Genomic DNA, 26,834 nt, shown 5'->3' with positions numbered 1-26,834 from the left:
GACTACTTTTTAGCCAGACGCCAAATGTTGCTTTTTCTTCTTTCTCGCTCTCGAAACAAGTATACAGGGGCTGGCATAAAACGTGCTGATGGAAAAATATATGTATTTCACTGTCAGCGCTTGATCTACGTCCCTATCTCCACGCACTGACATTTCCAAAGTATAATGGAGAAACGCACCTGCAGGGAGCCTTTGGAACTGGCGCTTTATCGCTCTTGGTACTCAATGTGTTCCTCGCACGCGCTTTTCCAAACTTGTACTAAGCATCCCTTAGCAAAGAAAGTCTGTGCTAGAAACGTATTCCGATCATATGCTATTGATTTCATATCAAATATGTGTTCTTTTTTGTCTACACTTAAATGCCAGAGTGAATGCTTTTTAAGTAGTCTAGGAGTGAAACTAAGAACATTCTCACAAATATGTAAAAAGTACAACTTTTCTCAGCTTATTATATCTCTGGGGCATGAAAAACATACTAAGCGCACATTCAGTTCGGCTTATTCGGCTTAAAAAATGGTCACGAATTGGCTAAACCGCACAAGGCGGATTTAAGTTCTTCAATTGCGGGACGAATCACTGACCCGCCGACGTAACGGTTTGGTCCATGACCCTTTTACCAAGCATCTCACCCCAGAAATGCTGAGCGCCAGGCCGGGGGAATTCTTTCGTGTCCCCAAATCTTGTAGTTATTAGAAAACCGGTGGGTACAACTGGGAATCAAATCCCAACACCTCCCGAATGCGAGTCGGATGCTCTACCACAAAGTCACCGCTTAACGGAGGCTCCTGGTTGCTTAGAAGCATGCACAGAACTCTTACTACGAACGCTGTCCTCTTCCATCATTTAGCAGGCTGAGTGTAGCCTAGTTCTAGGGTGATGGCTCTCTGCCGGGTAAAATTTATGTTAAGCACAAGGACGACAGAAAAGGAAGTATTTCGACTGTTCCCCGAAACTCGAAACACAATTATGAGCAGTAGATTGTTCTACAATAGCTTGAAGTGCCCCGCAAACGTGTTTTGGAGGACTGCCTATTTTTTAGAATTGAAGTGTACTTTGGACGAATTAATTTTATATTTATGAAAGTTAATTTTTAATTCATTACATGCCGACATGCTAAAACCGCATATGTATTTTTTCATGTATTTGAAACGAACTCGAAGGCATTTTCAACAAATTTTAAGGATATATTTCGGATACCGAGCAAGAAATTTGACAAACTTATTTCCTACATAATTTTAGCGCACTCAAGAATACAGAATATGTTTACAACACAATACAAATACTCCGTCGTATACTGCAAATGTATTAATTTTCGCTAAGGGATGTCCGCCTATCCTAATGGAAACGGTTATTGCTCACTACAGCCAGAAACCGAGAACGCCTCACTGATGAGACAGGTTCAGTTCCTATATAGCACACGACGCGAGACCGCTGTCGTTTTCTGTACGTGCTGACATGTTTCTTATGTAAATGAATAGTAACGCTGAAGAAAAATACAGCAGACATACGCTCTACTTAAAACTTCTCGTGTAGGAAAATTTTACGGGAGACCCTTTCATGGCTTGCGAGACAATGCGCTTCGCGTAAATATTACGCAAATTTGCGCAATCATGCTGCAAACCATACAGCGTTGATGGATGTCATAGCCCATTTGTGCTTGAAAGTATAGGTGTTTCCTTTTGCTATTGTCACGATAGAATGAAGATAACACAGCGTACTGAGTCTCATCGCTTTCTAAGATGCCCTTGACCAACTCAATGAACCTCCAGTCCGTAAGAACCTACACATCACGGGTGACCCACAAACGATCACAAACATCACAGGAACCGCAGGAGCAGTACACCAGCGTTATGCGTGCCCAGTTTTGGTGCGTGTGCAGTTTTTCATCATAGATCACTGCCAACTTTTGTAGCGTGAGCTACACTGGCCGAGGCTGAGCAGTTTCGCGTGTCTCCTCGAAAGCCGTGCTGCGCATACACGAGGAGCAGTGACGTCACGCGGCGCACAGCTCACGCCGGAGCCGCCGCCACCGCGCGCTCGCCTCGCCGGTCATCAAAGAGTGCGTCATAGCCGTAGCAGACGCACTGGCGCCGGAGCGTGCCCAGCTGTGAGCCTCCGTTGCGCAGTAGCCAAGCCTGACGCTGCACCGCAGCCGCTTGATAGCACTTCTCATTTTGTGTGCATGCGCAGAGGTATCAATGGAGGTATACATATAGCGGGGCGTTTGCCAGTGCGGTATAGCCATGGAGAAGGAGAGCGAAATTGCTGCTCACGCTACTTATATCCTGGCACAGCCTAACTAAGCCACTGCTAATTTTTTTTCATTATGAACTTTAGCACCTCAGTTACGTGTAACACTTTCCTTTCTGGATACCGTCAGTGCTACCTGTTAAAGGAGCAAAGGCATACTTTCTTCCCTCGAAGCTTTGGAGCCAAGACTCCGAAGACTTCTCCGACCACCTAATTCATTTGGATACATTTGCAGGACAGCAACGTCCTGGTCGTAGACTGGAGCAAGATGCAGAGCCTCTGGAACTGCGAGCAGAGCGCCAAGGACACTGCCATGGTGGCCAGGCAAATCTCCGTGCTGGTCCTGAAACTCTTGGAAGTTTATCCTGAGTCCGTTCAGCCCGCCGACATTCATGCCGTTGGTTTCAGCATGGGAGCCCACCTGGCTGGTTTTTTCGGGAGACACTTCAAAAGCAGGACCAACCACAAGATCGGACGCATTACTGGTAAATAAAGGACCGTTTTGTGTACTCTTACATGTTTGACGTGTTTGCGAACCTTTCTGACGCAGCAAGTTGACAGAGCGGCTTCCAGACTGTGTCCTTTACACATACAGAGCGTTATTTATCTGAAGTGTACATTGCATTAATCAAAAGAAACATGAACAGTTAAGCTACGAGAAATTTAGCTTTACCCTTTCAGAAGCTATGTAAACAACTGTGCTCATTCTGAATGCGAAACTTCATCTAGGAGTGTGCTACAGCTAGAAGTGAGAACTTTGTTTCGGACGAGTTTAGCGCTCTTCATATCTGAGCTGTGATGCTTTTTACGTTCGCAAGAGATCGCAGTAATGCATTTCTCAAATCAGTGGGCTTGGTAGCATTAAATTCGACGCACTCCGGTGGACAGACATTGCATGCACACATAATATTTTCTGCGTTTCTAGCTTCATGTGTATCTTCGCAAAAAAAAATGGGATTCCTGAACCTTCGAGCACTCATTAAACAAATCCTTGCATTTTGATGTTACAATTAAGAGGCAATGTTCGTTACACTTTCTGTGAAATTCGACTATGCCTGGGACAAAGTAACAGATTGTTCTTTGCGTTGCAAACGTGTCCCTAATAGGCTGTCTTGAAGCCTCCGTGAACTGCTTGGTGGAAAAAAGCTTTCTGCATAGAAACTTGCAAGCGGCACCTGAAAGGATTGAAAGGCACATGGAAAAGCAAAAACTTTAAATGTCACGCATTAAAGCCGATGTGTTCTTGGTCAGACAGGTTAAGGGCGTGCACGTGTAATGTATGGACCGGTGCTATATTGATCTTTAAAAGAGGGCATACCCTGTGACGTTCTGTTCATTTGAAATCGTGGTAAGTTTAGGCAAAATCAATGGCATAGACAATTGAAGCATTGATTTACTTGGCATCATCAGATTTGTGACAGCCTGATGTTACATACATCATCTATCAGCTGACTACACACTGTGATGTCGCTTTGCTCAGCCCTTAGTGACGCATTCCTCTAACTACTTAGGAAAGCGAAACTATATTCCGCTACCTAGTGTCACTTTAGTATAATAGCGTATAGCGGCGTCGAGCATATATGCAGTTCGAAAGAAGTCATATTAAGAAATGCCAATGAGCTCAGCTTTGCTTAAATGTGCCTCTTGGCAATCTCCTTTTCCCGTTTTTGCTAGTGCACTTTATTTTTTTTCTTATGTAACACTTCCACTTTAGTGCGCGCGACGAAATACACACAGCTCGAGCACGAGATTCGAATAGAGCCCATCAGGCATCCCGCGCGAAAAAGCAGCGTTTTCTCTCCCTCATCACGCAGTCCGTGCCATGGCCGGGTCTACACTGCAATAATTGTGGCACTTCTTCGTATCGCACTGCTGCCACACTTTGTACAGCTGGAATGAAGCATACAAAGGAACAGAGCGTCGTAAATTTTTTTCATAAGTGAAAGGAGGGGGGGGGGGGGGGGGGAGGGCATTGGAAGGGGAGAATGTGAGGTCGTGCCTCCTCCTATTGTGTCTCCTCTCCCGAGCACGACACACTCGAAGTAAGAAAGAAGAACCTAAATACTAGTAGCGAACTCTTGCGGAGCAATCTTGATATCCGCCTACCGAAATAAAGGAAGAATAATGGATTGCATTAACAGCCCTCCGTAAACGGCACTCCAATAGAGAGTGCCCGTGCCTGAATGTCCGTCTCACCGCCGCTTCGCTTATTTCTTTCGTGCGCAGAAGATCGTTCAAAAAATAGTCTGCTGGCCTTCCTGTCGTAGCCGAGTTACAGTCACGACGGGGTGTTTCTAACGTTTTCAGTAATAGAAAATATCGGCTTTTCGAGGTTAAAAACAATGCTTCTCCAAAAAGGTAGTGGAAGTAGTTCAGCCCGTAATAAAATAAGCGAGACGTGTTTGCTACTAAGGATATTGCTGGGCACCTCGGTTTTTCTATTGTAAGAAACCACTTCTCTCTGCGGTAGCACGAGAAGTTCTGAGTCTCTGGGCACACACGTGTTGTTTGCTGACCATTACGCACACGTCTCTGACCGTGAGTAACACGTGCTCGCGCAGAAGGATAAGGATGGTTTAGCTTTTTGTTTTGGTGGTTTCAGCTTTGCATTCTAATAAACTCAGAATTCATTGCGCTCTAACACCAGGAAAAATGCATTCACAATCTTGATGTGGGTATTACTTACGGATAGCTACAAGTCTGCAGTTAGAATGAGGCGCCTTGTTGAAAATGTACCGATATTTAAAACCTTAACTGCTGAATTTCAACTGAACACATCAGAAGTGGGCACGCCTCGTCTATCTGGTGAACTTCCACACCACGTACTCCACTATAAAAAATAGACGACGTTCTGCAAACTATTTCTGAAATTTAAGATGTCCATTTATAAATATTCAAGTGATCGAAACTGCAGATATTTCAAGTCATAGTTTACAGGCGCAGAATACAAGCATTTTAATTTTGAAGTTTGCATGAAAATAATTTTACGTTTGTCTGCTAGGGGGCGTTGCGATCAATCAATCTTTTGTTTCATCACGAGAGCTGTTCGGTTCTACTCATATTTGTAACTCAATATACGTCGCATGTTGCCGCCAAGGTTTTTATATAAAACGAGTAATTAATAGTTAGCATCCTTTCACGCGCAGCCAATCAAATGCAAATAAAACGTGTACAGTTCTCACAGGATTGGCAGCCGAAGAACAATTTGTCGTGCTTTGAGTACCACCACGAATAGTCGTGTGGCTATTACAGCCGTACGGCGACGTTTGTATGGATGCTACTGCATGATCACTCCATTTTTTATAATCTACTCTAGCTTGAGGGATTCCCCTATGAACATTTTACTGGAGGGTTTTGCTTCGCTTTTCCAATTTTCTTTATTTATTGTCGCCGGCACGGGGCCCTGTCACTTTGCTACACATGATGAATTAATAGTATAATAATATAACTGTGAATTAATAGTAAGGTCGCGATCACCCGCTCATGATGAAACGATATTCGGGATGGGTGAGGAAAGAATTGCAGGTGCAGTATGTCGAATGATTTCACTGTTGTGTAAATAGGATGCAGCCTAGAGCAACGCTCATCATGAATCCGACGGCCACCGAGTGCGCCTGACGTTACCACTGCTGGCCAGTTGTTTCCTGTTTGTAGGCGAAACTTGGTTTCTGCCAACATGCCACCGCCTCAGCATTGATTTACCTCCTTTCGCGTATTGCCACCACTGCGTGAAGATATGCGTGCTCTTTCCTACATGACACAATTACTTTTGAAACGTAATTAAATTACATTAGTAATTGCTTTTCTGAAAATCGCGAGAAGTTATTTACATTACCAAATCATCAACAGCAGCAGCAGCATGACTAAGCCCACTGCAGGAGAAAAGGCCTCTCCCATATCTCTCCAGTTAACCCTGCCCTGTGCCGCCCCGGATCTGCGGTCAGTACCTGCACTTGCTGCCAATCATAAACTGCTGTTCTCTTCCCAGACTGTTGAAGATTATTTTGGTTTCCTGAATATCAATTTTTAGGCCTTACGAACCTTACTAACCTCTCCGAATGGGCCTAATGCCCGGCCATTTATGTCCTCGCTATTTTCCTTCATAACAGATAAAATTCATAGCCATCGGCGCAAGTTGCACCAGCCACTGTTTCTTTTTTTTTTTTGTCTATCGGCCAGGTTTGGATCCAGCGGCACCGTTCTTCCAAGGCCTCCCGACGCATCTTACGAAAGACGATGCCGACTTTGTTGACGTCATTCACACCAGCGTCGGGGACCCCATTAGCCTTATTAGAGGCAAAGTAGGCTTCAGAGAACCGCTCGGCCACGTCGATTTTTACCCCAACGGCGGCAAAACTCAACCAGGATGTTCGTTTACATGTGAGTTTCGCGTCTGTGCTGCCGGTAATTGAAATATTCCCTATAAACACAGGATACGCCTTCTGTATCCCTGCTACCTTACGCTTGATAGAAAAAGCAAGCTGTCTCAAAACTGTTCTGTAAGCATCTATTCGGGCTGCGCAGCCCAGCGCATTGGCAAAGTAGCGTTGAGTGCATGCTTGCGGATAGAGCGACGCTTCAGCGTTCGAATTTCGCTTTCCTTGCGTAACCAAAATAGAGAAGTTTCAAGTAACTATAGCGCATGTATCAATTCAGTGACACAGACGTAGAGAGAAAGGGACAAGCAGAATGCTGAGTTATCCCATTTCTTCTACGTGCGCGCCTTTGAAATGCACTGTGCGCCACCTTGGCATGATTTACCAACCCCCCCTGTGTTTACGTGCGGAAGTATCAAACACCCATTAATGATCGCTTGGTGCCGCAACAGAATTATAGCTGCCAAAGCTTGGTCCACATTATTCTGCCCGCGACAGTACACATTATGGTTTTCAGTTTAAGCGGGTAACTCAACTACTGGGTTATCTTCGAAGTATTTTGGACTCGCGCCAAAACGCTGTACACCGCAGGCTGTGATGAACACGTGCAGTCCCGACCGGTGGTACCAAAAAATGCCAACACGAGCCCGGTTTTCTTTTTTTTTTTTGATGGCACAAAACGCAAATTTAAAAGTTTCTATGAAATAAAATCCCATATACACGCAGTCATTTGAACGCATACGCAAAAAAAAAAGACTTCTGTTACATGCGAATAGGGCTAGTAGAGGTATTAGTCTTTAATTAACTGAATTTTAAGGAGGACTGTCTTGTTTTTCTACGAATTAGGTGTGTTACTTTGACTAGAACGAAGGCGTGCCACTACATACTTTGGAAAGAGCCAAAATACGCGTTTACTTCATTTTTAACTCGGGCGTAAAGCAGGCGCGTGTGCTGCGTTGCAAGGGCACAAAGCTGGAACTTTAAACTTCAGTAAATTGCTGTTTGTTGTGCTTCTTGTATTACAGCGGTGCTATTTTAGCGCCATGAAGTTTTTGTTGCTTAGCCGTCCGGTACCTGCCGTTCAAGTAGGCTTTCTCCAGCCGAAATGTCGTCCATAACTCGTTAAATGGAAAACAAATGCACTATAAAGCTCTCATTTTCTTGTCTGTTGAAAGCTTTCTTATAGTGCCACTGAGTGATCATTTTTTAGGAACCGGACGTCAGTACAGCATGAAGTTTCGTAAAATGTTACTTATTAACGCCTACTTCAGTCGGTATAAGGAAACGTATTTTATGCAGTGGTAACTTGAGTCGTAAATCGTACTTAGAGTTGTTATTAATGTTTTTTTTTCTGCATAAATTTGCGCTCTTTTTTCCTCTCCAGTAAAATTTGCACTACGAATTTTAGCTCCTATGTCGGGCCCTTGCTTCAAAGTTAACCGGGCCTTTATGTCATAATTCTGCCAGAACGGCTTTTCCAGCCCCTCTTTCTGCCTCTTTGTTTTCGTATTTCTTGCATCCTTTCATTTAATCATTCCACCTTCGAGCAAAAAATGTGATCTCAGCTGCGAATTTACCTAGTCACAGACACCGATTAACTACATCAAAACGCACGCACTGCGCAATAAACAGAAAAGTTAGAGAGAGAAAAAAGAATACATTATTGATGATGAAATGAAGACCATAGAGATATTCTATAATCGACAAAGAATTGCATGGCTCGGACGATTAAACATCAACTGATTTGGCTGTGAACACGAATGATTATGAGGAGGTGAGTCGTTGTTCTTGAACCGAGCCACTACGACCTTCATTCTAGGAGTCATATGTCAGCGGCAAAGATTGTTTTTAACCGCTCAAGTTGTGGCCCATCATTGCATCAGGAACGTTAATGCAAGTTCAACGTTATTTGCGGATGCGATAAAACTGTCATGCGATAAAACTGCGTCATAATGCTGTATCTCAACTGAAACATTTTTAGGAAATTGTAGTCACGCTATTACGGGGCATTAATTATTTTCAATTTTCCTTTCCCTTCCTTTCAGTATATCCTTGCAGTCACCAGAGAGCCTGGAGGTTATTTCTATCGTCGCTCCAGAATAAATGCAATTTCTCGTCATGGTCCTGCCCATTCGGCGTGGACCAAGCTCTTGGAAACAGGTGCACCAGAGGCGGCCAGTTAGCGAGCCCCGGTAATATGGGCTACTACAGCAAGTACGCTGCCGGTCGTGGAGTTCAGTATCTTACGACGTCTAGTAAAAGTCCGTACTGCCCTAATTATCTGCACGCGCACAAAACGTCTGCAAATGTAAACATAGCCTTAGCGGTGTTCTGTAAAGACTGGTGGCCAAGTTATCCTATCTGACCGGCTACCAGAAAAAAAGTAAGAACACCTTATTAAGCTGGATAGCAAATTTCCTGCAGTAGTCATAGTCTTATAGTCAAGATTTTACCGTAGAATTTCGTTGATGCAATAACAATCGGAGGAGGAGGTGTACGGTGGCGGCGACCTCGTCCGTCATAAAATTCGTTGGCTGGTCGACGGGGTGTAACGTTATGAGACCACGTGAAGTTGCAGAGTTGTCAGGTGCGCTAGTCACGTGACACGGCCGAGCGCTGTGACGGGCTAGGCGTCAGTTGGCAGCTGCGCTTGGTAGTGAGGGGGTTTCTAGACAGCTCCGCTAATAAGGTTGGCACTGAACCAGAATTAACGCCGTGTGTGTCTACCGCGCTGGCAAATGCCCGCAAGGAGAGAGTCAACCCCGAAGTATGTCGCTACAGGTTGGGCACAGGCGGCTGCACAGGCTCGGCGCATGCGGTGAGCTGCGACGACGGATGAGGAGAAGCAGGCAGAGCGGAATTTTAACTTTAATGCTATCGCATTCTCGACACGTTTTCTTTGCGTACGTTTTTGTTGCGTTCACTTCGCGATTTTCAAGTCGGCAAAGCAGCGCCCTAAGTTTTGGCTCAGCCGTCGCTCTGGCTGACACTGGCCTTGGGTGGTAGCACATGGACCACCAAGCAAGCAAATAATAATAATAATAAGTTTTTTTGAGGAAAGGAAATGGCGCAGTATCCGTCTCATATATAGTTGGACACCTGAACCGCGCCGTAAGGGAAGGAATAAAGGAGGGATTGAAAGAAGAAAGGAAGAAAGAGTTGCCGTAGTGGAGGGCTCCGGAATAATTTCGACCACCTGGGGATCTTTAACGTGCACTGACATCGCGCAGCACACGGGCGCCTTAGCGTTCTGACTCCATAAAAACGCAGACGAAGGATAAGTTCTGGTGAAAAAAAAAACAACACCTTTCCATTATTTTCAAAATTATTACTAATTTTCTTCTAGGGTTTTAGCGCTTTGGACACTACCAATGTTACCTGCACAGCCCTTTTCACGCCGCTCGATGGCCATTTCGAAAACATGCTGAGTGATCAGGAGATTGCATAAAACTAGCCTAGTTTATATAAAAAAATTACAACACAAGCATTTTAGGAGCGCTAGCTCTTACTCATCACGTTTCTCGATTTCTTGGGGTCTGCTATCCCCTGCCTTCAACGTGCATTTTCCAAGTCAGAAGAATTGAAGATGGCGGCCCCCATAGTAAATCGATATAGCAACCAAATGGATGATTGACAGGTGACGTCATTAGTATATCGAATTGGTGACGTCACTGATATACCCAATTGGTGGCCAATTGGTGACGTCACTTAAAAATCTAAGAGTTAAAATTCGTATTTTCATTTGTGTAACTCTCTTTATTCTCATTCATAACAATTATAGTAAACCAAACAGCTAACGCTCGTTCCTTAAACGTCTTCTAGACGGTGGCGGCATCTTTACTAGGTGCTTCCATATTTGGGGCAGCTGTGAATAGAAACACTCATCACTCGGAGGAAGCAGCTTTTCCACTGCCGCTAAGGCATCATAGCGTTGCAGTGATAAATACGCACCTCTCTTGTATTCACAGTTCTTAACTCCAACTCAAAGATTTAATTTTTTTACTATCCTTCTCAGAGAGTAAGGATAAGTAATTACAATTTTGAGGCTAATGCTTTAGCATCCATTTTTAGTTTACAGAACACACCTCGGCGCCTCCTCTTAACGTCTCTGGTGGTAGTGGTCTTTTTTTTATTAAAAAAATAGTAAAAAAGGAAGGAAAACATTTCTGCTATCCCCGGCATCTGCAATCGATACTGAAGCACCTGAGCTGGGGCAGCGGAAATAAAGGATAGCAGGCAGAATGGAGAAATGAAATGAAAGAGGTGAGGGGACAGGAAGAGAGGATAGTGGCAGAAGTAGTATATACAAACTATTTACACGATAAGAAATGTGTCCCTCTTAACGTCTTTCGTTTTCGAATTCCGCACACACAGTCGCGAGAAAGAAAAAAGAAGGCGCAGTTGTCCGCGCAGTTGTCCGCGTGCCCCCAGAAGAAGTAGAAGAAGAAAAGGCTCGCTGATCGATCCGCAGTCCTTTGCTCCCCAGCCTTCTACTAGGGAGAGAAGCTGCAGCTTCCGGAGCTGAGAAGGCGCATTCTCACCAGCTCAAACAAATGGCCGCGCCCAAAGCGGACCCACTTCCCGAAAACGTCCAGCAGACGGTAGCGAAACCCCCGCCTCCTGCGAAGAAGGCGAAGGTCGGTGCTGAAGCAGCTCCTCAAGCTCCGCCCCCGCAAAAGGCTCCGGCATCTCCACCGCAGACCAAGCTAGCTGCCCAGGCCCCCAAGGAAGTCCCCGGCGGTAAGGCACCAAAACCAAAAGCAAGGCCTCCGCAGCCTAAGGAGCAGAGGGCTCCAGAGGCCGTAGGTGCGGCTGAGGCCGACATCTTCGTTCCAGTACCCGAAGAGGGGCAGCCGCCAAATCGACCGTTCGCTCCGGACACGTTCCAGTCGCACACACCGGAGGAAGACGCCAGGGTCCTCAACTACAGGCGCCTGAGCCACTTCCGTCACCGGCGTTACTACTCGCGAGGAAAGTCCGGGATTGATCCGCGCCTAGCCGGTTCATCGCTGTGGGACCCGGAGGGCAACGTATCCACCAAGCCCAAGCAGCAGACCGAAGCCGAGGCCACCGCGGGTACTCAGCCGGCGGAGTATATCGTCGAGAACTACGTGCGGCCTCCCAGCGGTCCGATCGAAGCGGAGATGTCGCCCATGAAGATGATCTGCATCGGTGTGGGGCTGGTCGTGGTCGTCCTGATTATCGCAGCGTGGATATCGATTGCTATGCGACGCGCCCGCGGACACACGACCTTGTCCGAAGGATACGATAATGAATTCGGCGCCATGTCGAACGCTGGGCCCTTCGATGTCCACCGTGGTTTCGCAGGCATGGACAGCAACGCAGTCCTGTCAACCAAAGTTACGGTTCGTGATGTGAGCGTTAATGCGGAGGAAGGTGACGTTGAAACATCAGAGGCCATCTGAACAGTAACTGCAGCAGTCAGTGACATTTTGGGTTGGAGACGTGCTCTCCGAAAATGAAACTATGCTCATGCCAGCGCCGAAACTACATGGCACGGCGTCAAGCTTGTAATGTAAATAGTGTTTTTAGCATACGCACTTTATCAAATAACTACGCTTTTTTGCAATAGGACAGGCCTTTCCTATGCCTTCGCCAGTCAGTTCCAATTCCAATGAGGCTTGCAAATGTTGACGGCATCTTTTTTTCAGCGCCGATTGCAATAAATAAAACATAAATGATTCCATGTGCTTGGTCACAACACTTGAAAGAGTTAACATATCTCAGCCTGAGTTAAGAGATATCTGGAGAAAGTAGGTTGTGTGTGTACGTCACATGACGTCTTCTGCCCCAGCTGCGTTTCCTTCTTAGAGTGGCTCTGTAGGCTTAACTGCCGCACAGTTCCTGTTTGACGCACTGGGACGGTGCGGCAGCGAGCGACAGAATTTCGTTTATTTATTATATTTATTCAAAATATCTACATCGCCAGAAGGCATTATTGTAGGAGGGGTTGAGTACATGGGTGTCACACAATGGTAAAAAGTTCGCCGTAATGTACATGAATACATCAATTAACAACGACCACCACTGAAATCAAAATTAGTGGCAAACGTACAATGTGGAACAGTAAAAAGGAGATGCATATGAACAGAATGCCGTTTTTGAAATTAAAAGTGTTATGGCTGATACGTTCTGCTGTAAACTTCTAATAACAATCAGGAGCCAAATTATCGCTTTGCGGCACGCCGTCTTGCATGCGACTTTTTAAATTCTCTTCCTAAGCATCCAGCGTGTTTTTTTTCTTCTTGAAGTCAACGATGCCGGCTACAGTTGGTTTTTCTGCTGAACAGAATCTGACTCTCATTTCGTTTCTAGAAATAAGAATCGCTTTTCCAAACCAAGAATTAGAGATGGACCTCACGGCGTTTTACGATGCGCCTAAGTTCTTTCTGGTGTTACCACTTTTCTTCCCTGACGCAGTAGAATATTTTACTAAAGACATTTCAGCTCTTTTTTCGTGACAAACGCTTCGGATGATGATTAAAATAAATAGTAATAAATTTGTTCGTTAGAATAAGGCCACAAATCTGTGGGCATGGAAATGTGCGGGGTGCGTGAAATTCTTTTGCTATTGAGTCATTCATATTAATGTTATGGAATTAAGGTTCTAGATACGTAAGCACAATTTTTTCACATTTTTCTCAATTGTAGAACGTAATGCGTGTCTGAAAGGTTTATAACAGTGAATGTTAGCTACTAAATTTAATTAGCCAGCCTACTAGATAACATGATTCGCCTTTTTCTTGGCGTTATTCACGAATCATCACTGCTTTCCTGTGGCACATGTCTTCTGTCTACTACTAAATATCTATTTTTTAACATTACTGTCTAGCAGCAGCAAAGATGTTTGGGCCAGTTGCGTAATGCACAACGTCAGGTGTCCGCTAAGCAAGGCGAATATGAAAACAAATGCAACAAAGCATATTCTTGGTACGGATTTCATTTACTCAAAACAATTAGTTCAAGCATATATGATGTGTTTACAAATGCAGACCAACTCCGACCGGACCCACTACCAGTACCTAGGCGCCAGTTCCTAGCTGAGCTGTCAATACCTTAATTTTTAAGTGCAGAGATGCCAAGAAAGCACCGGCATTATTTTTGGAAAATTATAACACAGGAAAAAATATAATTTGATGTCGACAGCCGTCCTGAAGTTGCGGGCTCCAAAGATACCAGCAGGAAGGTAAACACGTTCGAGCGAAGAAACAGTAGTACACTAAGATGGGGTAGTGCCCACTTCAGGTACAGAAGGTTCACAAAGCGGGTTGGGGAAAGATTTCATGCTTTATGTTCGCTTTCTTATTAAGTATATAAAGTAGCTGGTTATGGCTTAAGGCTCTGTGACTGCTCGCGTTTTTATGTAATCTTAACCTCAGCAGATATTTTAAACCCTGGTCCCCATATTCGTTACAAGGACGGCTATTTAGTCTAAAAACCTACTAACTAAAAAAAAAACAAAGCTAAAAGCAAACATGATGAAGTAGGTCCGTTCGCGTTTATACCAACTGTTCGAAGGCTTGTTGTAAAAAGTAAGCAGATACGTATGTGTTTATTATTGTCTCGCTTCGACGTGACTTTCCGACGAAGGCGACCCCCTATGAAGATAGCTTCCATCAGTTCTGCAGGAAGAAATGTAAGAAAACATACGTCACACTCGAAGCAAGCCAAAACACACAAGGTGTCCGTTAGACCTATGTGCAGCTAAGAACCACTTCCGCCTGGGCAACGGCGTGAATCTTTATGCAAAAACGTGCTGTGTATGCGATTCAGGAGCTACAGGTTACTACTGCAATAGTCAAGACTGACCCAGGGCATGCTTAAAGGCCGCGAGAGGAAAACTATACTGGAGCCAGTGTTGCAAGACAGACTCAGTCGAAAGGTTCACTATCACGTACTCCATTTTCGTTGTTTTTTTTCTTTTCTTTTAATGTCCCGGTAAGTTTGAAAATGTATTTGGCACGCTCGCTGTAACGTAACCGAGTGCTAAACTTGTCTCTCTTGAGGCGGGCATATTTGTAGAGCATCAAAACTCATAACAAAAAAGCTCCTAGACTTTGACCGCATTATCAGTGCGGCCACTTTTCATCGCACAATAAAAACGCGAACAGGAAAGGCACATTGTCAAGAACTCTACCACGTCTCTCTTGTGTCTGCCGCCTGCAGGAGAGAGAGAGAGCAGTAGCGTTGCAAGCCCGCTTTCAGGGCAGACAGGATGTCTTGCATACGGATGCCGCAGAATGCACTAACAGTACGGGGCGCATTTCGGTAGAAACTAGGGAAAACGGAGGACCGGTAGCGTGCTGCAGCACCCGAGACTTGACAGTAACGGAGGTGGAAGAGTTGGCCATTGCGCTGGCTCTAACTCAACAACAGGTCAAAATTATCGTGAGTGACTCTAAATCAGCTATTAGAAATTATGACGCGGGCTGCATTTCAGTCACAGCAGCACGAGCGTTGACCGGCAGTCCACCACCGGCAGAACAGGTAGCGCTCATTTGGACACCCACGCACCAAGGGTAGAGGGGGAACGAGAAAGCGCACGCACTGGCACGAGGGTTAGTTACCTTCCGGGATCCTAGTGGCGTCTTGTGCACAACCCCGTCTCCCTCGCGCGATTAGAAGCTCCTACAGTTCGATTACGATCTTAATACGTATCAGGAAATCCTAAACCATTACAAATTTGGCAGAGCGGTACTTCCGAAAGCAAGTAAGCGGCTCACCAAAAACGAAGAGGTTGCGTGGCGCAAGCTACAAACCGGAGAATTCCCGAACCCTCAGCTTTACAGCAAGTGGCACCCGGAGATTTTCAGTCCCAGGTGCAAACGTTGCGAGGCCATAGCGGACATGATCCATATGATATGGACGTGTCCTAGGTTTGGAGAACCTGAGAGAACATACGAGCCCTGGGAGGCACTTCTTCACAACGAGGACGAAACTAAACAACGTGAAGTCATCCGTCTCGCCCTTGCCGCTGCTGAGATCCAAGAGATCTCGGTCGACGGCTGAGGGGGAGGACATGGCTGGGACCGAGCGGCGCCTCGGATAGCCATCAATCTTTTTACGGGTGCAAATAAATGTTATTTCTCTCTCTCTCTCTCTCTTAACGTGCACGGACATCACACAGCACACGGACACCTTAGCGTTTCGCCCGTGTTCTGTGCGATGTCAGTGCACGTTAAAGATCCCCAGGTGGTCGAAATTATTCGTTTGCTTTTTTTCTTTCAGAGCGTAGCTGTGAAGTGCTAGTCAAAGAGAGGCTCAGCTACGAGGCTCAGCCGTCTGAAGCAGAAGCGGCTATATAAGAGTGACGCAAAAGACCACCACGGTGATGACGCATGCACGAACGCTGACGCACGTAGCGACCGAACTAAAGCAGTCGCGCATGAAGCTGAGGGAAGTCGCGCAGAGGGAACAAACGCGACCACGACGTGGTCACCCTGCCGCTCGCGCTCTGTACAACCTTACTTGCGGTAGTGTCGCGAAATTTGTCAGCCCCTGTTTAGCACGCTCCCGTACACCGGGTCAAGCCCCAGGGTCGCAGCTAGGAATGTCAGACGCCAGCGATGAACCAGGGCCGGTTTGGAGTGCTCGTCACGGACAACAGCGTAAGGCTAGACAGATCGCAGGACCAGCACCGGATGGCGCAGCAAAGTGAACTGGGCCAGCTGAGCAATGTGCTCCCCGCAATTTTCAAATGAGGAACATCATTTTAAAAAAGCTTTCATCAGAAAGCATTCAGGCGTAATCACCATTACTTGGCGCATTGCACGCATCAGACTGTCCGATCGTCCATCCGTTTTTTAACGCGAGTCTCCAGTAAAGCATAAAATTCCGCATCGTCGGCGGTGGTATTCTGAGCAATAAAGCGGGTGGCCACCTGCCACCTAGGTCAGATATCTTTGATAACCTTGTGAGAAAACCTGCCCATCATGGCAGGTGGCAACCGGCCCACCGGATTGTGAGCAAACTGCCCACTGTGATAGGTGTCAGTTAAACTCACGACTGGTCACAAGAGGTTGCTCGGGAAGGGCAGCCTGAGTCTCGCAAGCCCTACTAGCGGCTGTGTTGGAAACAGGCATCTTCCGGGCCAGTGGCCCATCGCCTTAACGTTGCAACACTGCGCCAGGAGTGTCATGGGGACCCCCAGCGATCCACGAATGTGACATAAAATGACAGATTCCGCATATATAGGCATTAACCTATTAACGCTAACCCCTCATAGCCTTAAGGCCAAGCTTAAATGTACTCTCCACTTTTCTTTTTCCAATACCTCTGTTGCACATAACCTTCCTCTTCAAGTTCCTTTTGTCTCCTTGTTAGCTGGCGCTGTACTTTTACCGTGGGTTTCCATGTTTATGAGATGCTCGCTAAATTAGATGCACAACTCGGACAAGCTCGTTCGCGGATAAGAGCCGGCTGAGCAGATGCGCTCTTTAGGGTACAGTAGATGCATGAAATAAAGCAAAAAGAAACACGAGAAAGTGTACTGTCCCCAAGCATTGATCAGGGGTTGTACCCTTCACCTTGTAGTAGGCCTGACCATGTTACCACCACCATCACCTATGGAACACAGGTGCGATTTCTTTTGGCTGAATGTATGAACGTTCCTTCGTAAATAGGGAATAGTTATACCTTTATAGTTATGCCTCAATTTGACGCACCCTGTTCTTTCCGTATCAATGTACTTTGAATGGCTACCAGAAAAAAGGCTACATGAATAACAAAATATTTGATCATATATTTCCCGCAAAGACAAGTCATTTCACCGGAAGAGTCCGATACCCCCTCCCACCTCTCCCCCCCCCCCGCTCTTCGAAAAAAAAAGGACAGAGAAGTAATAAAATAATCAGGGCCAGTGTTTTTTCTTCCTTACACAGACTCAGCGGTCGGTTGAACCATCTTCCCGAAGACGGCCGCGAGATGACACCGATGATCGACTGTCTGAACTGGCCTTGCTTCTGGTTGAATCTTGAGCACGAAAGTCCAGACTCCTCTTCATGTGTTCTATACAGCGCTGGTTTATGGTATGGTGTCGTCCGGCCGCTTCTCTCGCGAACTCGACACTGGTAGCGCGAGGTAGGCTACGCTGGGCAATCACCGATGCAAAAAGCAGAAGTCCGGCAGTGGCGTACGCAAAGTCAACACGCCCGATCCGTTTCAGTGCGAGACAGGCGAAGGCGGCAAGCACACCCATGCGACCGCACGCGTAAGCCCAGCAGATACCAGTACCGCGAACGGCTGTCGGCAAGAGTTCAAGGACATATGTGAAGCTTAGAACAGCGACGGTTACGAATATTGTCTGAGACACTAAGATCAATGCCGCGATAACAATCGTCACTTCCGCACCGCCGGCAATTCTCTGCAGGCATTGAAGGGTTCCAAGCACTGCAAATCATGTTGTGATGAGAGTCTGCATGGTTACCCTTCTAAGCAACGGGTACATCAATGCACAGCCAATTGAATTCACGGCTACCGTGGCAAGGTTAAACCAAAGCTCTTCCCGCTGAACCTGAGTATATATATTTACGAATGAGGTGACCGTGATGGCAAAACAGGAAGCGCACATTATGATTGCACATCGCTGAAAGGAGCATCCACCGAGCACGTCTTCGTCGATGGCGGGAAAATGTTCAGCGTTGACGGCGACGTCGGTCTTTAGTTTGTGTACCATGGATGCAGTGTGCGCGTACGGAAAGTGGTTAGCCTCGGCGGCAGATAACATAACGGCTTCGGGGCATGCAAGTTTAGCCTTCGAAACTAGCCAGCGGGGTGACTCGCAGACGATGCAAAAGAACGCCAGCGAGAGCACAGTCGGCAGGAGAAAAAGAGCCTTCGTCAGTGTCCACCATAGCTTGACAGGCACGAAGATGACGTGATAGAAGCCAGAAAAGAGAAGGCCGGCCGTTACAGAGACGACAATGTGGAGTGGCCGGTTTTCGTGGGTGGTGACTTCGAAGAAACTCACGGCGGCGAGGCTCATGACCACGCCGGCACTGTCCGAGCTGAAGAACCCTATGGTGGTTAGCATCAGGAAGGTTCTGGACAGGCAGCCAGCCACTGTGGAGACAATGAGCAGAGTGACGCCAGCGAGAAGGACGGGCTTGCGGCCGATGTGGTCTGCGATGGAACCAGCAGCAACCGTGAAGACGCACGCGCCGGCGTTGTGGACAGCTACGATCGCCACTATGAGCAGCCGTCTGTCGCAGACGAGGTTCCACTCACTCACGATGCTCGTCCTCGCTCGCTCGTCGTCGTATTCCCACTCCTGGCAAGGGACACTCTCCGCGTTGTCTGCGTCTTCGGAGTGCTTGTAGAGGAGGCATCGGCTCAACCGACCACCGATGGCGGCGGGCACGACTGCATTCCTCCACACGACTTCCGAAATGTTGGAGGCTGCCGACTGCTTGCACCAATGTTCCACGTCTCGTGAAATCAGCGGGAAGACGAGATCGTTGATGTTCATCAAGAAAGCTGCAAGGGTGCAGAGGTTCATCAGCCGCCACTGGAAGATGCTGTTTCCGAATGCCTCGTAGCTGTCGAAGGACTCGCTGGTAAATAGGTACTTTGACAGCAACCGACTGGGCATTATAATCTCCATACTGTAGATGCAGCAGCACCTTTGCCGAAGCTGGATGAAGCGTTTTTTTTTTTATGAAATTAAGCGGGCACAGCGCCAGGTTCACGTATAGAAAGAGCTTGACTGGAAAACGCGAGCGCACGTGAATGCTATGTCCTACGCGTCGTCTCCCTCGTTTTCGAAGCGCAGTAGCTCTGGTTAATAGTTCTATGCGATCGGCGTACTATAGGAAAAACTTTTTTTGCGACAGTGTTCGCGGTCGCTCGTAGACTCACAGCGGCGCAGTGGGAACACATAGCATTGGGAATGTATTAATGGGAACCATATGCTTTTTGGCAGATCGCACAGTACACGGGCTTCTTTTGCAATTCGCCTCCATCGAATCGCAGCCGCCGCTGCCGGGTTTGAACCCGAGTCCTACAGCTCAGTAGTTGAGCACACTATCAACTAAGCCACCGTGGCGGGCCAGGCACCTCGAGCTAATGCCCAGTAATTCTTTGCTTTGGGAGAAGCAGAAGGTCGCTAAAATGCAAGGCGCAAGGAATGTCGTGCGATGTCCTGCCCCTTTCCTCGCTCAGTCGACCATAACATAGCCGGGAGGAAGAAGCGAATTGGCTGCTGAGCCTGAGGAGGCGGGACAATAACTCGACTGCGGCTGCCTGGTTTCAATAGAGGCGAAATGCAAAAGACACCGTGTGCTCTGTAATGTCGGAGCTTGTTAACGCTTTCAGCCCATAATATTTTTCTACTGTCCGAAAACATTTTTATTGGCGTTTTTAGCTTCTTTACTACCCAGGACCAAGGTTGGGAATAACCCAACCGAAACCGAAACCGCCAGTGAAACCGAAACAAAAAATACAAAAGCTTCGGAATCTAGAAATTCATCACGCATTTTTTCAAAGGATATTGAAAATTAGTCGTATTCGTGTCTCCCCTCCTAGTAAGCCGACGCCCTTTTCATTGCTCTCCTAGGTAACATTAAGGCGCCCTTTAAGTTTCCTTGAATACTGAACATATTAATCACTCTTGGCAGGTCCACATTCCCCAGTCTTCCGTTAAGACTGGGATTTCTGAAGGAGAAATATTTATGAAGTACAAAAGTCATTGAATTACCTCCAGAGCCCCTCACTTGCCGTCACCTGGTATCCATTTGGCGATTATCTTTTGGTCTAATAAGAACGTTTTGTTCCCCTATGGCGGACCCAGGCCTGAGGTGTATAAAAGATGTGGTAGGAGCTTGAATGGCTCTCAGAACTTCAAACGTGAATTGTGTAGTTACAATTTGCGTCATCTTGCTGAAGGCAGACGCTTGCTGAAGTGAAGTCACTTGCTGAAATGAAACATCATGAAGGTACGTTACGCTGTTTTTTGGAATTTTGCTCTAGCGACATTCTCCACTGACCTCTCCGATTCCAGAGGAACAACTCTAGCTACGACGGCATCAACCCAAAGGCTCCAAATACGCCTTCGGAGCGTTTCGCGTACTGCTCTTTCGTTCTGAATTTAAAACATCTTTTCTCTACTCTGAGTTACGTTCGTGTACATTTTATTAGTTATTAAGCGAAAGCATTAGATGGCTCATCGACACGAAAACCCGGCGTCGCCCACAAAATGTCGAGGTTACAAAATTTGCGATTGGTCGAAACGGTGTGACGTCATCAAAGGCGGGAAAGTATGAAATGTTAGTCAGTAACAGACAGAACTAGTACTTACAACTGCACCAGCTACAAAGGAATAGGACAGACTTACCTTAGAATTGGAATATAATTGAACTAAAATTAGAATAGAATTAGAATGGAACTGCACCGGGATTTTAATACAATTACAATGCGTTTGCATTACTCACCCCTATGTTCCTTAAGTACTCCAGGTAATTTTCTATAGCTTCAAAAGGCCAAACAGCAAGATTAAGTTTGAAGAGCAGGGAATGTGCGTAGCGCAGACTTTCCTTGTTGCTGGCGCTGGTTAAGCTTTTATTTTCAAGCGGGTGACAGCTTTTACTTTCGCGCAGCACTCGTGCATCGCAGCTGCGGCTTCTGCGAGTGTGTCATGAAGAAAAGGGGTACAGTCGTATAATGAAAATCTAAGTAAGCAGCACGGGCACTCGGAGTGAACCATCTTTATCCGACAGGAAACCGCACAGATGAATCATTTACGGCCGCGCGAGGGTTACGGACTGTTTTGCGTTCATATCTGCGTTTATTCCGATTCGTAACCGCTGCCCGTAAGTAAGGTCCCGACCAGCTGTGCTCCCAAACCAAACGCCACATCCCTTGACTTGCCGAAAGGCCTTGGGACAGAGATAATCACGGAATTCACTGGCGGACCGTCAGTACGTCGAGCGAAGGCAGCACTCAGATACGTGCACGATCGCCCTCAAAGAAAATGGAGAACGAAACGAACAGAGAATCACGAGCTGGCGTGAGTAATGAACCCTTCTTTTCCCTGTGATTCCGCGCATTTCACGTCGTCGACCTAGCCGTAGTAGCTTCAGAGTAGTAGTAGTAGTAGTAGTAGTAGTACCGAGACGAAAAAAAAAGACTACAGAACCGAGTCAAAACTACGAAAAATGTTCTGTAGTTTCGTCGTAACGATAGGTTTTTCTGCTGTTTTGTAGTATCTTTCTGTAGCCCCCACTGTAGATTTTTTTCTCTCGTAGTAACAACACAACCTTCTGTTGGGAGGTAAGGGAGGGTCAGCAATTAGGGTCACAATTGACTCTGGCATAAGACGTGCAGCCTGGTAGTCATAACTCATAAGGCACCAAGCATAAAGCCTTGTTACGCGTTGCACAACATAGTTAAGGATAACCCAAGTGCTTTACTTCATCCGTACCTCCGAGATCTGCAATTCGCTGGCGCGCGATCTAAGTTCTGCGTGACGCAACGGTGCGGTGCACCAAATTTCGACTTAACCACCCACCTCGTCTCCAAGCTTTTTGAAAGGCTAATTTCGCTCCATAACATCTCAGAATGTAGCCTGAAAGAAAATGCAAATCAAGAATAAAATGACAAAAAATGTGCGTGCAGGCAATGATTGGTTAAGGGGAAAATGAAGAGTGAAAAATTAGTTGTTTTTTTTAATAAATGGTTTTAACGGCGTTTTTGACTAAGCATCTCAGGGCGCATCCTAAAAGGGGACACATCCCAGGCATAGATGATAAATAATTTGCGTGTTGTTAATCATTCGTTAACAGAAAGAGCATGTAAGCGAAACGCAGATATGAACCGCGGACCTACGCGTCAAAAAACACAACCTTTAATGCATTGCGCAACGACAGCTAAATGAATGCTGGTTCTTTAAATGTCATTTTGCCCGTTCTCGCAAATATTCCCGTATTTTCGCGTGTGAGCCAAACAGAAAATATTGCACGCCGACAAATGTCTCCCGCCACCAAAGGGATATCCAACCGGAGGGTTGTTACCATGGAAGGAGGGGGGTATGGCGAGGGCGAAGGAATGCGTAACTGGAGAGTGTGTTGCCATGGGAACTACCCGGTGGGTAGTTACCGTGGCAGGTGGAGGGAATGGCGGGCAAGAGGAATGAGCAACAGGGGAGTATCCGCCACTCGAAACACTGAAAGGTGGTTGCCGTGAAAGGTGGAGGAAGGGCATAGCGAAAGCAGACGAATGTAGCACGGTCGATCTGCGGTCGCTGCTGCGAAACTCTCCGCCCGAGCAAAGTGTCAGCGGAGGTGGCGCCGCGCGCCTAGAGCGGCGGAGTGCAGAGCAGCGCTAGTTTAAGAACGAGTATGTGTAGAAAACTATAGTAAGAACGCTCCATAACTATACAGATATGAATTTGCTCTTAAACTGTTTACCTCAGTATATCGACAAATATAAAAACCTTAATAGCTGTCGCTTAATCTCCCGTTACCCAGTGGTAACAATCCTTTGTTTTATTTTTTTTTTGTCAAAACCGCCCGGATGCTGCTTTAAATTATACTTTTAGGGAAATACAGGCACCTCAGTTCAGGCGCATTATTCCCTAGGCGGCTGGCATTCGTAATCGCTTCTGCAAGGACAGGGTTTGCAGGAGCCAACTACAGCGAGAAAGTGACGTTTTTATATAAAAATAATTACATCTTAAATTGCTCTGTCGTGTATCTCAGCCTCACAACAGGATATACGCTCATTTAGAGCAAGAATTTTCGATTTCACTAAGGAAAATGTGGGCGATAAAAGTCAATAGACTGTTCCTTTTTTTCAGCATTAAAAAGTTGACACCTCCTGGCTAAGCAGTTAAATAATAGTGCACCAACCCCTGGATTTACAGCACACACAGTACATTCTCCCATTTTTCTTAAAGCGCAGGTAGTGGAAAGATATTTTATTTCATCGCACTTAGCGATGACAGAATTGCTATTCCTCGTTGCTTTAGTAGGCTAAACCAAACTTAGCGACGCTGGCGAAAGTAGTCTCTAGCTACTAATAATAAATTTTTTCCAGAAAATTCTTTCAAATGACGCCTTCTACTTCGCCCTAAAGGCTACGCTATGTCGCACCGTGCACACTAACTGTAAAATATTACTGTCGCTACTTTTTTTCTGTCAAGAAGTTATTTCTTAAATGCATGAAATTGAACCAAAAATGGCACAGATATGTAATATTTATTCTGATTTCATAACTACATTTTGTTTTATACCTCCATGTATACTTGTTTAGTAATTACATTTACCACCCTCCTACAGTCATCCGCGGACCGTTCAATAACTAAGAAAGTGCACAAGCTTTTTATGGCAGCATGTTCACAAAGCTATGTTGTGTGCAAAAAACTGCTACGTCTTTCTTTAGATGCATAGTAAATTTACGTGAAAACGTTCCACACATAAACAGCTAGGTTTCAAAACTATTGCACCCGTACATACTAAAGAATAAAGAATTTTACTGCACTCGGCAACGTTTCAGCAATTAGGTGCACCAAAATAATCATTCTTATGACCCCTCTCCCCTTAAATAAATATTTGCGGAATAAAAACGAGAATGCAAGATGCATGCAGTGCGTAATTTCAAGCAAAATGAAATTGAATGTTCTAAGCTGTCCGCAAAAGTCCCAAACGCTAAGATATACTGAGCGATAGTCATCCTGAACCTTCTGTGCAGCTCTTCAGTAACAAACCTTCATGCTTCTGTCCGAGCTGCTTTTGACAACGTTCATCACGTGACTGAAGGGCTCTACCTCAGCATGATATTTCCAGCTCAGACACGGCGATCAGCTCTTTTCTACGAGGCGGAGGAAGGCGATGTTTTTATTGCCAGATACCCTAAGTGCGGTACCACATGGCTTCAGCACATTGTCGTGAACATCTTCTAGGCCGGCAAACTGACGTCAATTGAGTTGGAAGAACTGAGGATGAGCAGCTACCTTGAGTGGAGCTGAAGGCGCCCGTAAACTACGGCGCCCGGTGGCTACCAAGACTCACCTGCCATTTTGCAAGCTACCGTACCCGGCAAAAGCAAAGTACATATACGTGACCAGGAACCCGTATGACTGCTGTGTGTAGTATTGCTACCACCTCGGAACTATGCCTCGGCACCATTTTGTGGAAGGCTCGTTCGAAGAGCATTTAGACATGTTCATCGAAGGCATTATAAACTAGGGCGACTATTTAAACCAGCTGCTCTCTTGGTACGAGCACCACGATGCCACGAACGTGCTCTTTCTCAACTACGAGAAAGTGAAGAAGAACACGCCAGCCTCCGTCCAAAGAATCGCAGATTTCCTCGGAAAGCAGCAATACGGAGACCGACTTAGGGCAAACCCAGCATATCTTTAGGAGGTACTAAATGCGATTAGCTTCGAATCCATGAAAAAGTTATCCTTCACTCTGGAAGGCCGCACTGATGAATCGCGCAGAAATCAAGAAGGCTGGGCACAAGACTCGTCACTGGTTATATCAAGTCCGCACATAAAAACCTCATCTTCACAAAAGGTTGATGGCGGTCCGATGTTGGGCCACCTACTCCGGAAGGGCGTAGTGGGAGAATGGAGGCGCCACTTCTGTTCAGAACAAATAGTGAGAATGAAGGCATGGATCGCGTGCAAGACGCGTGGCAGCGACGTTATGGAATCGTGGAATGACATCCATCTTCCCTGACCTTCCGAATCTATCGCTACAGAAACAAGCTCTGCGGAAAAAAGGCCGTCCATTGCACAAGTCGAGAAGAATTCCTTTCTAAGGTATCAGTTCATGGTCGGTGTTGCCGAGTAAAAGCACAGCGCCTTGAGTTTCACCTCTGTCTTCCTGCATTACTGTATGCTATACATTCATAAGGTGGCAGCCTCCGCATGCAAACACGGCGGAAATGACAGTGCGGTCTGAACCACGATTGACGCGTCCACGAATCATAGCGTTCATTAGAATGGTTCTCTTAGCATGGTTCTGTCACGCAGGGAACGTGCTGCGTGTGGCATATATCAGACCTGAAAAAAGAAAGTGTTTTTTTTAGTAAGGGAAATTTCGCAGTAACTGTCTCGCTTCCAGGTGGACGCCTCAACCACGCCGTAAGAGAAGGTAGGAAGGTGGGAGGGAAAGAAGAGATAAAGGGGCGCCGTAGTGGAGGGCTTCGGAATAATTTCGACCACCTGGGGATCCTTAACGTGCACCGACACTGCACATGATTCGCGGCTTGCTTACTAGAATGAATGCGAATAGGGAAGGGCTGTCATAATAAGTTGCTTGCGCTACCTCTCATATGACGGCATCTTGTGTCTTTTCTAGACGGGCACCACGTGACGATGTGCTTCTTGTTGGTGGTGCCTGCCTTACTGCCGGATTTTGAACAACTGGTTCTTTAGGTTTGTAGTTTGTTTCTTCTCCTATTACTGCCGATGTTGGTAGTAGGTGTGAAGCTTGTTCGGCACATGTGGCTCAGTCTTTGTGCTGCTCTTGGCAATTTGTCTGGAGTGTGGTGTGAGGAAGAATGTGGTCTTTGAGCTTTTTTGTCCGGATATATTTGGTGGCACGAAGCCTCTCATTGGTTGTGACTGGCACACGGCGTCGTAGAACTGTTAAGTGCTCTAGGAGGTGGTCGCTTTCGTAGGATGTACTTCCTCCACATTGTGAAGTTTACGTTATGGCGCGGCTGTCAGTATGGAAAGCTGCAGCGCAGGTTGCCTCGGGCCACATGACCAAGTGGGTCTTTGTAAAAAAAAAAAAGTTAGATCACCCTTGGCGACTCATGTGCAAACATACATTGCACAGTAATGCGTTAGTTACGCCTCTTCAAATGCTGTGCGGTAAAATATAGGTTAACCAGTAGTCATTCTCCAGTTTTGGTTACTCAAGAAGAGTTAACAAGCGAGAATGAGTTCAGGAGTAATTAGACGCAAACAATCATTACCTGTTTATGCGAATAACTGAATGGCTGGGGATAGTTTCGAGAGTTTTCACGTTACGCGTAGTGCTAAGTGAAGCAGCTGATTATAATACTTCGTCAACTACAGCACACGCTTCGTGTGATGCGAACACTCATCTCTTCGTACAAAATGGAAGCTGACATTGCGAAACAGCTGCGTGCTCTAATCAGCAGTGCTTCCTCCAAGCGTTAAACTCTTGAATGAGTATTGTGTTTCTGTTATCGCTGAACTTTTCGGGGTAGACTGCT

The 26,834-nt window shown here is 46.3% G+C and overlaps 1 protein-coding gene across 1 annotated transcript; it reads right to left on the bottom strand.

Moving 5' to 3' along the window:
• Positions 1–16,138: 16,138 nt before the first annotated feature.
• On the bottom strand, positions 16,139–19,248 carry LOC144124255 (solute carrier family 22 member 7-like). The gene is made up of 2 exons (XM_077656896.1): positions 18,616–19,248; positions 16,139–16,261 (listed from the first exon to the last, which is right to left on the bottom strand). Exons 1-2 carry the CDS (start codon positions 19,246–19,248, stop codon positions 16,139–16,141), a joined length of 756 nt encoding a protein of 251 aa, XP_077513022.1.
• Positions 19,249–26,834: the final 7,586 nt, after the last annotated feature.

This window comes from Amblyomma americanum, chromosome 3, assembly GCF_052857255.1.
Source record: "Amblyomma americanum isolate KBUSLIRL-KWMA chromosome 3, ASM5285725v1, whole genome shotgun sequence".
NCBI lineage: Eukaryota > Metazoa > Arthropoda > Arachnida > Ixodida > Ixodidae > Amblyomma > Amblyomma americanum.
The sequence above is the reverse complement of the archived record's forward strand: the minus strand, read 5'-3'. Positions and strand labels throughout refer to the sequence as shown.

Coding starts and splice junctions, on each gene's coding strand:
- LOC144124255 (XM_077656896.1), bottom strand. CDS start 19,248: ATGGAGATTATAATGCCCAGTCGGTTGCTGTCAAAGTACCTATTTACC. Junction 16,262..18,615: donor TGGTCATGAGCCTCGCCGCC/GTGAGTTTCTTC, acceptor CGATCTGTCTAG/CCTTACGCTGTTGTCCGTGA.